The following is an 11,403-nucleotide window of genomic DNA, read 5'->3' as shown; positions in this document are numbered from 1 at the left end:
CAACAAAAAAACCCCACAAAAACCCCAAACAAACAACAACAATAACAACAACAACTAAACACATTCCTTTCTTTTGACATTCCTTTCTTTTGATGCCCAACTTGGGACCAGTCAACGAAATTTAAATGGTGGTATCAGATTTATGAAATATTAATTCTAATATGTCACAGCGCTGTTGTTTTCAAGTTTCCGCAATTTAAAGCGCGCCACGGGAAACGTTCGTGCAGGCTGTATTGATAAAGTATTGAATGGATCTGTGTCTCGTAACTAATGACAAGCAACGTACATATTGATGTCGAGCGCTCTGCATTGTCCCACTTTTCTTTCAGGATTCAGGCCATACATGCAATCTATTTGGATCTTATGATTAGCATTACAGGTGGCGGCAAGTAGTACAGACATTCAAAGTCAAGAACACTCGCCAATTCATGGGAAATAAATACTTAGTATTTGTTTCGTTGTATTCACTTTGGATCTATTCATTTCGGTTCATGGCAGTATTTACACCCTAAAGAAAGGCACGACTCCAGTGGCAGTTTATTACAAAGGTTCTCACTCGGGCGACAAGACAAATTATGTCTAGATAATGTATTGTTCGCCATTGGTGTAGGAGAAATAATGACGAACCAATGAAACGATCGGTGACATCATAAACAAACGAGGGTGACGACAAATAGACCGTCACGTTTCAAAGAGCATGGCAAAATCGTTGTTGTCAATGACGCTTAGATGATTGTTTAAATATCCACCTCTCGCGTTGTTTGCTTTTCTCTTTATTAATATTAGCTGCTTGATACATCTCAACACTGTTTAAAATACCGTTCTTGAGGTTGTTTGTTTTCGCGGATCTTTACATTGATTGCTATGACTGTTCTCAAGGGTGGTTGCTATGACCAACAATACAACAGATTTTGATACACGCGTCATGGAGACAAACGACTTGCTGTGGCTTCCTGGTGTTCTTATTGGTTTATTGATGGTAATTTTCCTCGGTTTGTCCTTTCTCAGCTACCATCGGAAATTCTTACGGAAGCAAAAGCTTGCTTTGGAGTACGCCAGTTTAGATCTAAATGTCAAACGACCCAGAATCGCCGTCTGTCTGTGCGCTACACATACTCTCCCTTTTCACGAACTCGCGTCACTGGCCAATGCCTCGGGCAGGCAGAATCCAGAAGGAGAGGCACACGTGTGCGAAGACACGAACGATAACTCTGTGCAAAGGGGAGAACATACTATTCATAGGGATATCTCTAAGTCTAATGGCTTGAAGGAATTTGATAATAACGACATCCATTACCGGAAGTGTAATGAACCGAGTGCTTTTTTTAACACTCCTAGCCAAAAGTGCATTGGCGACAATTCTAACGACACATATAACAGGAAATGTAATGATGTCACGGAGTTTCAGCTTGACCGTGACGTCTGTTCTCAGTACAAGACTAATCCGGAAATACAAAATAAATATGACTGTCAGGACGAGGATGGTGCTTTCGGGTTCACAAATAAACTGAGTGCAGCTGGGTATTCCAACACAGCATACGTAGCGGACCACGACGAGATTGAAATGCAGCAGCTGGACATCTGTCCTTGCTGCGGTTATAGACGGACCTCTGATCTGGAAGCCTCCGCGAGATTTTCTCCCGATTCCAGACTGGCACGGTCCTTTCCTTCTCAAGGAGACGAACACATTGTACAAGACGCGTTCCACAAACCATTGCGCTACATAGAGAGAGCCAAAGTTCATCGAGCACCAGAGAAGAAAAGTGAGTTGTTTTTTGTCCTATCGGTTTACATATTACGTGTGTGTGGGGGGGGGGGGGGGGGGGGGGGGGGGGGAGGGGGGGGGGGGGGGGGGGGGGGGGGGGTGGGGGGTGGGGGGTGTTCCAGCGGTGAAACGTTCGCTTGATGCGCGGTCAGTTTGGGATCGATCACCGTCGGTGCACCACGATTGGTAAATCAAAGGCCGTGAAGTGTGCTACCCTATCTGTAGGATGGTGCATGTTAAAGATCCCATGCTACTAATGGGAACATGTAGCGGGTTTTCTCTCTAAGACTATATACCAGAATTACCCTATGTTTGACATAGCCAATGATTATAATTATTAAATCAATGTGCTCTAGTGGTGTCATTAAAGAAAACAAACTTCTACCCTATTACCGCCATTACAGTGGCAGTCCATAGGAGAAATAGGTTTTTGGTGCGTGCTACGTAAATTCACTAGGGAAGAAGTAATATGTTGGCTGGTTTTGAGTGTTTGTGTCCAATGGCTATTATTTAGGGCGCATGTGACCAGGCACGCTAGAATCAAGCCTTCGGGTGGCTTTAAGAGTTATCATAGTAGTGGTCTATCCTATGTTGGTTCAAAACGCGTTTCACTCATAATCAATCAAACAGGGTTACTTACAAGCAACGGTTTAGTTGATCCACTGATTCCCTAAAAGACCAAGGAAGCAAACATTTCATTTCTGCTATAATACTGATACAACTAAAACGAATTAAAAAAAATTCTATGAGTGTCAGTATTGGGAAAAAACAACTCCAACCTAATAAATTAAGCTTGTAGAAATTTACTTTTAAAAGAAAACGTATGCTACATTTGGAGACAAGGATACCAGCTACCGCCCAATTCCATAATAATGGTGAGGTCATTGATACGATCATACATGTTACAAAATAGCTATATTTAATATGGAGAAATGTAATTATTTAAAATGCAGAAAGGCAAACATAACATGAAACTACTTCAACACTACAACTAGCAAACACCCCTGCATTAACACCAAGGATAGAGTTGTCATTAACCCTCTACCAAACACCCCTGTATTATTACCAAGGATAGAGTTGTCATTAATCCTCTACCAAACACCCCTGCATTATTACCAAGGATAGAGTAGTCATTAACCCTCTACCAAACAACAATGCCAACAAAACGCGGAACCATTATAAATGCGTTAAAACACCTTCTTTTTCTCGTTCCAACCAGTGCATCACAACTGGTCAGAGGCCGTGGTATGTGGTTTCCTATCTGTGGGAAAGTGTATATAAAAGATCCCTTGCTCATTAGGGAAAATGTAGCGGGTTTCCTCTGTTGAATACCTGTCAGAATTACCAAATGTTTGACATCCAATAGCCGATGGTTAATTAATCTAGTGGTGTTGTTGAACAAAACAAACTTTGAAAACGTTCTCATTCAAATGGACTTAATTGCAGTTTTGGTTCAAGTCGTGGTTCGGTTAAAATCGATGAAACATATTTCACAGATTCAGTGAAGTAAGATTTGACCCATTTAAAAAAAAAAAAGAAGTGCATCCACGTTCTGTAGTTAAGACGTTATTGATCTGAGACTTCAACACTGCCGACTCGCCTCACTATATTAAACGTTAATTTAACAATGTAAAATACAAACACGACCACAGAGTACAGTTGAAATAAATTCGCGAAATATCACCGTCAACGATTAGGTGAGCTGTTTTCTTACAACATGTACCACGACTGCACTGGCGTCGGAAGCGGGGGGGGGGGGGGGGGGAGATCATGTACCCCCACGTTTTAGCAATAGCGATGTGTATACACACACACACACACACACACACACACATATATATATATATATATATATATATATATATATATATATATATATATATATATGTGTGTGTGTGTGTGTGTGTGCCCCCCTCCTTCACTTTTTGGCACTGTGTGACTGTGTCAAAATGACCATATGTTTGACATCCTATAACCGATGACTGATAAATCAATGTGCTCTGGTGGTGTCGTTAAGCAAAACAATTTTTTTCATACAACATGCAAGAATGTTGCCATGTTTGTAATACTTTGAGAAATAGAATAGTAGAATAGCGGTCCACTAGTGAATGTTAACATGGGAAACAACACATTTTATGTCATTGTTTTGCAAGTATAGCCAACTGATGTTTGAGAATGACCAAGAATGAAACCGTGAATTGTCGCCGTTCTTGACATTATTAAGACTTTTGAGGCAACGAAATATTTGTAAAAATAATATGAATGTCTTAAATGGTTAAATAATTATATTGTTATTCTTTGTAAGATACTAGCTTCATTCTGTCACATTCAAAAAGCGTTTCTAAACTCTAATTCATAAATAAATATACAAAGTTTGTATAGAGAGATATAAGTTATTTGTATTTACTATACTAAAACAAATGACTCAAACATTATGTTTATAGAAAATATAGTGTGAAATGCATGAGGCGAGTCTTACTTATGTCATGTGACCTAAATTTTTGGTCAGTGAAAGAAAATATGGTGATGGTGGTGATGGTGGTGGCAGTGGTGAATGGTGGGCATTGTGGTAATGATGGTGGTGGTGATGATAGTAGTGCTGGTAATTGTGGTGTTGGTGGTGGTAATGGTGATGATGGTGGTGGTGGTAATGGTGATGGTGGTGGTGGTGGTGGTGGTGGTGGTGGTGGTGATGGTAATGGTGGTAATGGTGAAGGGTTGGTAATGGTGGTGATGGTAATGGTGATAGTGGTGGTGGTGGTGGTGTGGTGATGGTGATGGTGATGGTGGTAGTGGTGGTGATGGTAGTAGTGGTGGTGATGGTTGTGGTGGTGGTGGTGATGGTGATGGTGATGGTGGTGGTGGTGATGGTAGTAGTGGTGGTGATGGTGATGTAGGTGATGGTAGTGGTGGTAATGGTGATGGTAGTGGTGGTGGTGGTGGTGGTGATGGTAGTGATGGTGGTAGTGGTGGTGATAGTGATGGTGATATTGGTGGTGATATTGGTGGTGATGGTGGTAATGGTGGTTATGGTAATGGTGGTGGTGGTGGTGGTGGTGGTGGTCGTCGTCGTCGTCGTCGTCGTAGTGGTGGTAATGGTGATGGTGGTGGTGGTAATGATGGTGGTGATGGTAATGGTGATGTTGGTAGTGGTGGTGATCGTCGTCGTCGTCGTCGTAGTGGTGGCAATGGTGATGGTGGTGGTGGTGGTAGTGGTGGTGGTGGTGGTAGTAGTGGTAGTGGTGGCAGTGGTGGTGGTGGTGGTGATGGTAATGGTGATGGTGGCAGTGGTGGTGGTGGTAGTGGTGGTAATGTGATGGTGGCTGTGGTGGTGGTGGTGGTGGTGATGGTGGTAGTGGTGGTGGTGTTGATGGTGCTGATAGTAGTGATGGTGGTAGTGGTGGTGATAGTGGTGATGGTGATGGTGGTAATGGTGATGGTGGTAGTGGTGGTAATGGTGGTGGTGATGGTGGTAGTGGTGGGGATGGTGATGGTAGTGATGGTGATGGTAATGGTGATGGTGGTGATCAAAATCGGTGGTGGTGATAATGGTGGTAGTGGTGGTAATGGTGGTGGTGGTAGTGGTGGTAATGGTAATGGTGGTGGTGGTGATGGTAATGGTGATGGTGGTGGTGATGGTAGTGATGGTGGTAGTGGTGGTAATGGTGGTGGTGGTGATGGTAATGGTGATGGTGGTGGTGATGGTACTGATGGTGGTAGTGGTGGTAATGGTGGTGGTGGTGATGGTGGTAGTGGTGGTAATGGTGATGGTGGTAGTGGTGGTAATGTGATGGTGATGGTGGTGATGGTTGTGGTGGTGATAGTGGTGGTGGTGGTGGTAATGGTGGTGGTGATGGTGGTGGTGAGTGGTGGTGATGATGGTGGTGGTGATGGTGGTAATGGTGATGGCGATAGTGGTAGTTGTGGTAATGGTGGCGATGGTGGTGGTGGTAGTGGTGGTGATGGTGATGGTGGTAGTTGTGTTAATGGTGATGGTGGTTGTGTTGGTGATGGTGGTAATGGTGATGGCGATAGTGGTAATGGTGGTGGTGGTGGTGGTGGTGGTGGTGGCAGTGATGGTGATGGTGATAATGGTGGTGGTGATGATGGTGCTAATGGTGATGGCGATAGTGGTAGTTGTGGTAATGGTGGTGGTGGTAGTGGTGGTGGTAGTGGTGGTGATTGTGGTGGTGGTGATGGCGATAGTGGTAATGGTGGTGATGGTGGTGGTGGTAGTGGTAGTGATGGTGATGATGGTGGTGGTGATGATGATAGTAAATGGTGATGGCGATAGTGGTAGTTGTGGTAATGGTGGTGATGGTGATGGTGGTGGTGGTGGTGGTGGTGGTAGTAGTGGTGATGATGATGGTGGTGGTCGTGTTGATGACTGTGGTGGTGGTAATGGTTGTGATGATGGTAATGATTAGGATAACGATGACGGTGATGGTTGTGGTGTGTGGTAGTGGTGGTGGTGGTGGTGGTGATGATGATGATGAGGATTGTGATTGTGATTGTGGTGGTTATGGTGGTTATTATGGTGATTATAATAATGATTATGATAATGATTATAATAATGATTATGATAATGATGATGATGGTGGGTTAGGTTGATGGTTATGGTTGTGGTAGTGGTTATGGTGGTGGTGATGGTGATGATGAGGATTGTGATTGTGATTGTGGTGGTTATGGTGGTTATTATGGTAATTATAATAATGATTATGATAATGATTATAATAATGATTATGCTAATGATGATGATGGTGGGTTAGGTTGATGGTTATGGTTGTGGTAGTGGTTATGGTGGTGATGATGATGATGATGATGACTGATGATGATGATGATGATAATGATGATGATGTTTGTGTAAATCACAGTAACATGATGGCGGATTATGATCAGAGAATGTTAATTGATCTTATGAAGAGCTGTCTGTGATTCTTTTCAGTTCTATTCCCTCATCACGAACGTTCTCTTTGCTAATCTCTTTTCATTTTGACGTTGCCAGGAAACCGTTGCAATCAATAAAATACCACGAATTACGTTAGGAATCAAAGTAGTATTAGCTTTTGTATGATTAATTAGATGTAGATGTTTCTGCAAACCGTCACACGTTTACTTCAAACTGTTCAGACAATGAATAATTTTATTGAAAGTAAGTATTGAAGTTTGTATGTTAATAACTTGTTCCAAGTCCAATTAAGATAATTACTTGATTAATAACGTTCAGTGTCATTCTCCTTGACTTATTATTAATCTTATTATTTCAATTATGAATGGAATTTTCTACAAATATAAAAATACATTTTACGAATTTGATACATCAGTCATGTTTTCAAATGGAAATAATCAAGTCCGACACGTTAGGATTCGACCCAACGATGTATCGCACCCAGGAAGAAGTCCATGCCAATGACTCCCCGCTCCAGAAATATATTTTAAAATTTGTTTTGTTTAACGACACCACTAGAACACAATGATTTACTAATCAACGACTATTGGATGTAAAACATTTGGTAATTTTGACATATAGTCTTAGATAGGAAACCCGCTACATATTTCCGTTAGAAGCAATCAGTATTTTATATGCACCATCCCACAGACTTTATATACCAGTCGAGGTGTACTGGCTAGAGCCATACGCCTATTTGTGACAGTTACTGAGGGGATTACCACCACCCCGTCCCTTCCCTGTCTTTAATCAAAGGTTCACGGCTAGCTCGTTTGTGGATTGAGTCCCATTTGGGTTTTCAACCAATGTACTAGAAACAGTGTTTTATCGGTCGTGATATGCAGGCTATTTTAACGTCGCTTGTGTGGTATGTGCTGTCCTGTCCTGTCTGTGGGAAAGTGCATATAAAAGATGCCTTTCTGCATTAGGAAATATGTAGCGGGTTTCCTCTGAGGTCTACATGTCAGAATTACCAAATGGTTGACATCCAATAGCCGATTATTAATTAATCAACGTGTTCTAGTTGTGTCGTTAAACAAAATACTTTTAACTGTGAGAAAGTACGTATAAACTATTCCTCTCTGTTAACCAGTAAAACCTTGTTTGCATAAATCAAATCTATGATCGATACAGACCAACGCATAGAATCGTAGATCGACTTCCTCGTGAAAACTGCCACTGGTTTGCGGCGATCTGCGACATCACACGAACTGTATGGCAACCAGGCCTCAGCCTAGCCTACACAGGGATAGATGTGGGCTCCCACTCCACCCACCCCTTTAAATTTTAAAAATTGTATTTGTTTATTTATTTATTTATTTATGATGTTTTTTCCATCCCATCTTTAGGCTGAGTGTTACAAGTAAAATGCCTGAAACCCAAAGGCAGTCAAATAAAAAGTGATTGTACCTGTGTTTATTTCCTTTCACTGCCAGTCGGTAATCTCCTATCAATGACACGAGTTGTTCCGCATGACTAACTCTTCATTCCAGAAACACAATAATGCTATCTCAGCGGGTCGGTCGTTTTCTGTCATGTAGGGAGTTAATAGTCTAGTAACGGAAAAATCAATGCTCTTTTATTTTTTGTCTTTCATCCACTGGAAAATAACAACAGTCGATCAACCACGTCGATCAAGATGACATTGTTAATCGTAAAGTGTAACGCTTAATTTAATACAGAATTTCGACACCTCTTTCAAACGATCTGGATATCTAGGCCTATATGGTTGAGAAACGCCCCGTCCTTCCAGTGTGTGTCCAGTGAATACTAACACTAAAATCATACATGTTAGTTTGTCTGATTCTATCTATGTTTATTTAAATGTATGTTTGATGTATATGTATATTTCATTTGTATACATACATACCTGTAGGCGTACGGGCTCTCATTTCTGTTTGCCTATATGCAGTGTACCAGCAAGAAGACTTTTGAAAAAGCAGTACAAGTTAAACTGTAGCTATTGAAAGAGCAGTACAAGTTACACTGTAGCTATTGAAAGAGCAGTACAAGTTACACTGTAGCTATTGAAAGAGCAGTAGCCAAATGAGTTCTGGTTGACTGACCCATTTGAGAACATGGCAGTGTGAGATAATGATAGAAAATGCTAACTCATTGAATGACCATTAACGCATACAATATATGAACCAAGAGAGAGGGTCAAGTAAAGATTATAGGCGTAACGGCTCCCAGTTTTGTAGTTTTGCCCGAAACTGCCCGAATCTGGAAAAAAAAAATCATTTAACCATATTAGCATTACTACTAAACAGCTATATAGGGTTGCAAATGATTCACTAATTTTGAATGTAGAATGATGGAAATACATGGTAAAAAGGTCTCAGGTTAGCACATTTTGTCCGAATATCAGTATACTTTTTGCCCGAATTTGAAGTTTTGCTCCAGCCCTGGTTGGGGGGGGGGGGGGCAGTTTCCCCACCCCCTGCCCCCTGTCTCGTACGCTTATGGTAAGGATGACTAAAATGACAAATAAGTATACTTGAATAACCGCCAAGGACAATTTAATGCAACAGAGTAACATACATTCTTCCTTTGACTAGCATATATGAAATACATATGTGAACAAACCAGAAAAATACATCAAAGAACTTTTGGTTTGTTTGACGACACCACTAGAGTACGTCCCGAGTTAATAAAGTCAGGGAGGAAGACGGTCATTTAAATAGTAGGCCTGGGCTACGTCCCGAGTTAATAAAGTCAGGGGGGAAGAGGGTCATTTAAATAGTAGGCCTGGGCTACGTCCCGAGTTAATAAAGTCAGGGGGGAAGAGGGTCATTTAAATAGTAGGCCTGGGCTACGTCCCGAGTTAATAAAGTCAGGGAGGAAGACGGTCATTTAAATAGTAGGCCTGGGCTACGTCCCGAGTTAACAAAGTCAGGGGGGAAGAGGGTCATTTAAATAGTAGGCCTGGGCTACGTCCCGAGTTAATAAAGTCAGGGGGGAAGACGGTCATTTAAATAGTAGGCCTGGGCTACGTCCCGAGTTAATAAAGCCAGGGAGGAAGACCGTCATTTAAATAGTAGGCCTGGGCTACGTCCCGAGTTAATAAAGTCAGGGAGGAAGACGGTCATTTAAATAGCAGGCCTGGGCTACGTCCCGAGTTAATAAAGTCAGGGGGGAAGACGGTCATTTAAATAGTAGGCCTGGGCTACGTCCCGAGTTAATAAAGTCAGGGAGGAAGACGGTCATTTAAATAGTAGGCCTGGGCTACGTCCCGAGTTAATAAAGCCAGGGAGGAAGACCGTCATTTAAATAGTAGGCCTGGGCTACGTCCCGAGTTAATAAAGTCAGGGGGGAAGACGGTCATTTAAATAGCAGGCCTGGGCTACGTCCCGAGTTAATAAAGTCAGGGAGGAAGACGGTCATTTAAATAGCAGGCCTGGGCTACGTCCCGAGTTAATAAAGTCAGGGGGGAAGACGGTCATTTAAATAGTAGGCCTTGGCTACGTCCCGAGTTAATAAAGTCAGGGAGGAAGACCGTCATTTAAATAGCAGGCCTTGGCTACGTCCCGAGTTAATAAAGTCAGGGGAGAAGACGGTCATTTAAATAGTAGGCCTGGGCTACGTCCCGAGTTAATAAAGTCGGGGGGTGGGGGGTGGAGACGGTCATTTAAATAGTAGGCCTGGGCTACGTCCCGAGTTAATAAAGTCAGGGAGGAAGACGGTCATTTAAATAGCAGGCCTGGGCTACGTCCCGAGTTAATAAAGTCAGGGGGGAAGACGGTCATTTAAATAGTAGGCCTGGGCTACGTCCCGAGTTAATAAAGTCAGGGAGGAAGACGGTCATTTAAATAGTAGGCCTGGGCTACGTCCCGAGTTAATAAAGCCAGGGAGGAAGACCGTCATTTAAATAGTAGGCCTGGGCTACGTCCCGAGTTAATAAAGTCAGGGGGGAAGACGGTCATTTAAATAGCAGGCCTGGGCTACGTCCCGAGTTAATAAAGTCAGGGAGGAAGACGGTCATTTAAATAGCAGGCCTGGGCTACGTCCCGAGTTAATAAAGTCAGGGGGGAAGACGGTCATTTAAATAGTAGGCCTTGGCTACGTCCCGAGTTAATAAAGTCAGGGAGGAAGACCGTCATTTAAATAGCAGGCCTTGGCTACGTCCCGAGTTAATAAAGTCAGGGGAGAAGACGGTCATTTAAATAGTAGGCCTGGGCTACGTCCCGAGTTAATAAAGTCGGGGGGTGGGGGGTGGAGACGGTCATTTAAATAGTAGGCCTGGGCTACGTCCCGAGTTAATAAAGTCAGGTGGGAAGACGGTCATTTAAATAGTAGGCCTGGGCTACGTCCCGAGTTAATAAAGTCAGGGGAGAAGACGGTCATTTAAATAGCAGGCCTGGGCTACGTCCCGAGTTAATAAAGTCAGGGGGGAAGACGGTCATTTAAATAGCAGGCCTGGGCTACGTCCCGAGTTAATAAAGTCAGGGGGGAAGACGGTCATTTAAATAGTAGGCCTGGGCTACGTCCCGAGTTAATAAAGTCAGGGGGGAAGACGGTCATTTAAATAGTAGGCCTGGGCTACGTCCCGAGTTAATAAAGTCAGGGGGGAAGACGGTCATTTAAATAGCAGGCCTGGGCTACGTCCCGAGTTAATAAAGTCAGGGGGGAAGACGGTCATTTAAATAGTAGGCCTGGGCTACGTCCCGAGTTAATAAAGTCAGGGAGGAAG

The 11,403-nt window shown here is 42.9% G+C and overlaps 1 protein-coding gene across 2 annotated transcripts in view; it reads left to right on the top strand.

Annotated features, from left to right (window-relative positions):
* The first annotated feature begins 61 nt into the window (after positions 1-61).
* Positions 62-11,403, top strand: part of LOC121387694 — a 33,460-nt gene continuing 22,118 nt past the window's right edge. For both annotated transcript variants that reach the window (XM_041518884.1, XM_041518885.1), the window contains exon 1: positions 62-1,763. In XM_041518884.1, the coding sequence (XP_041374818.1) occupies positions 890-1,763 (874 nt within the window). In that variant the 5' untranslated portion in view covers positions 62-889. The remainder of the gene's footprint in view (positions 1,764-11,403) is intronic.

The sequence above is a fragment of the Gigantopelta aegis genome, chromosome 13, assembly GCF_016097555.1.
Source record: "Gigantopelta aegis isolate Gae_Host chromosome 13, Gae_host_genome, whole genome shotgun sequence".
Taxonomy (NCBI): Eukaryota; Metazoa; Mollusca; class Gastropoda; order Neomphalida; family Peltospiridae; genus Gigantopelta; species Gigantopelta aegis.
The sequence above is the reverse complement of the archived record's forward strand: the minus strand, read 5'-3'. Positions and strand labels throughout refer to the sequence as shown.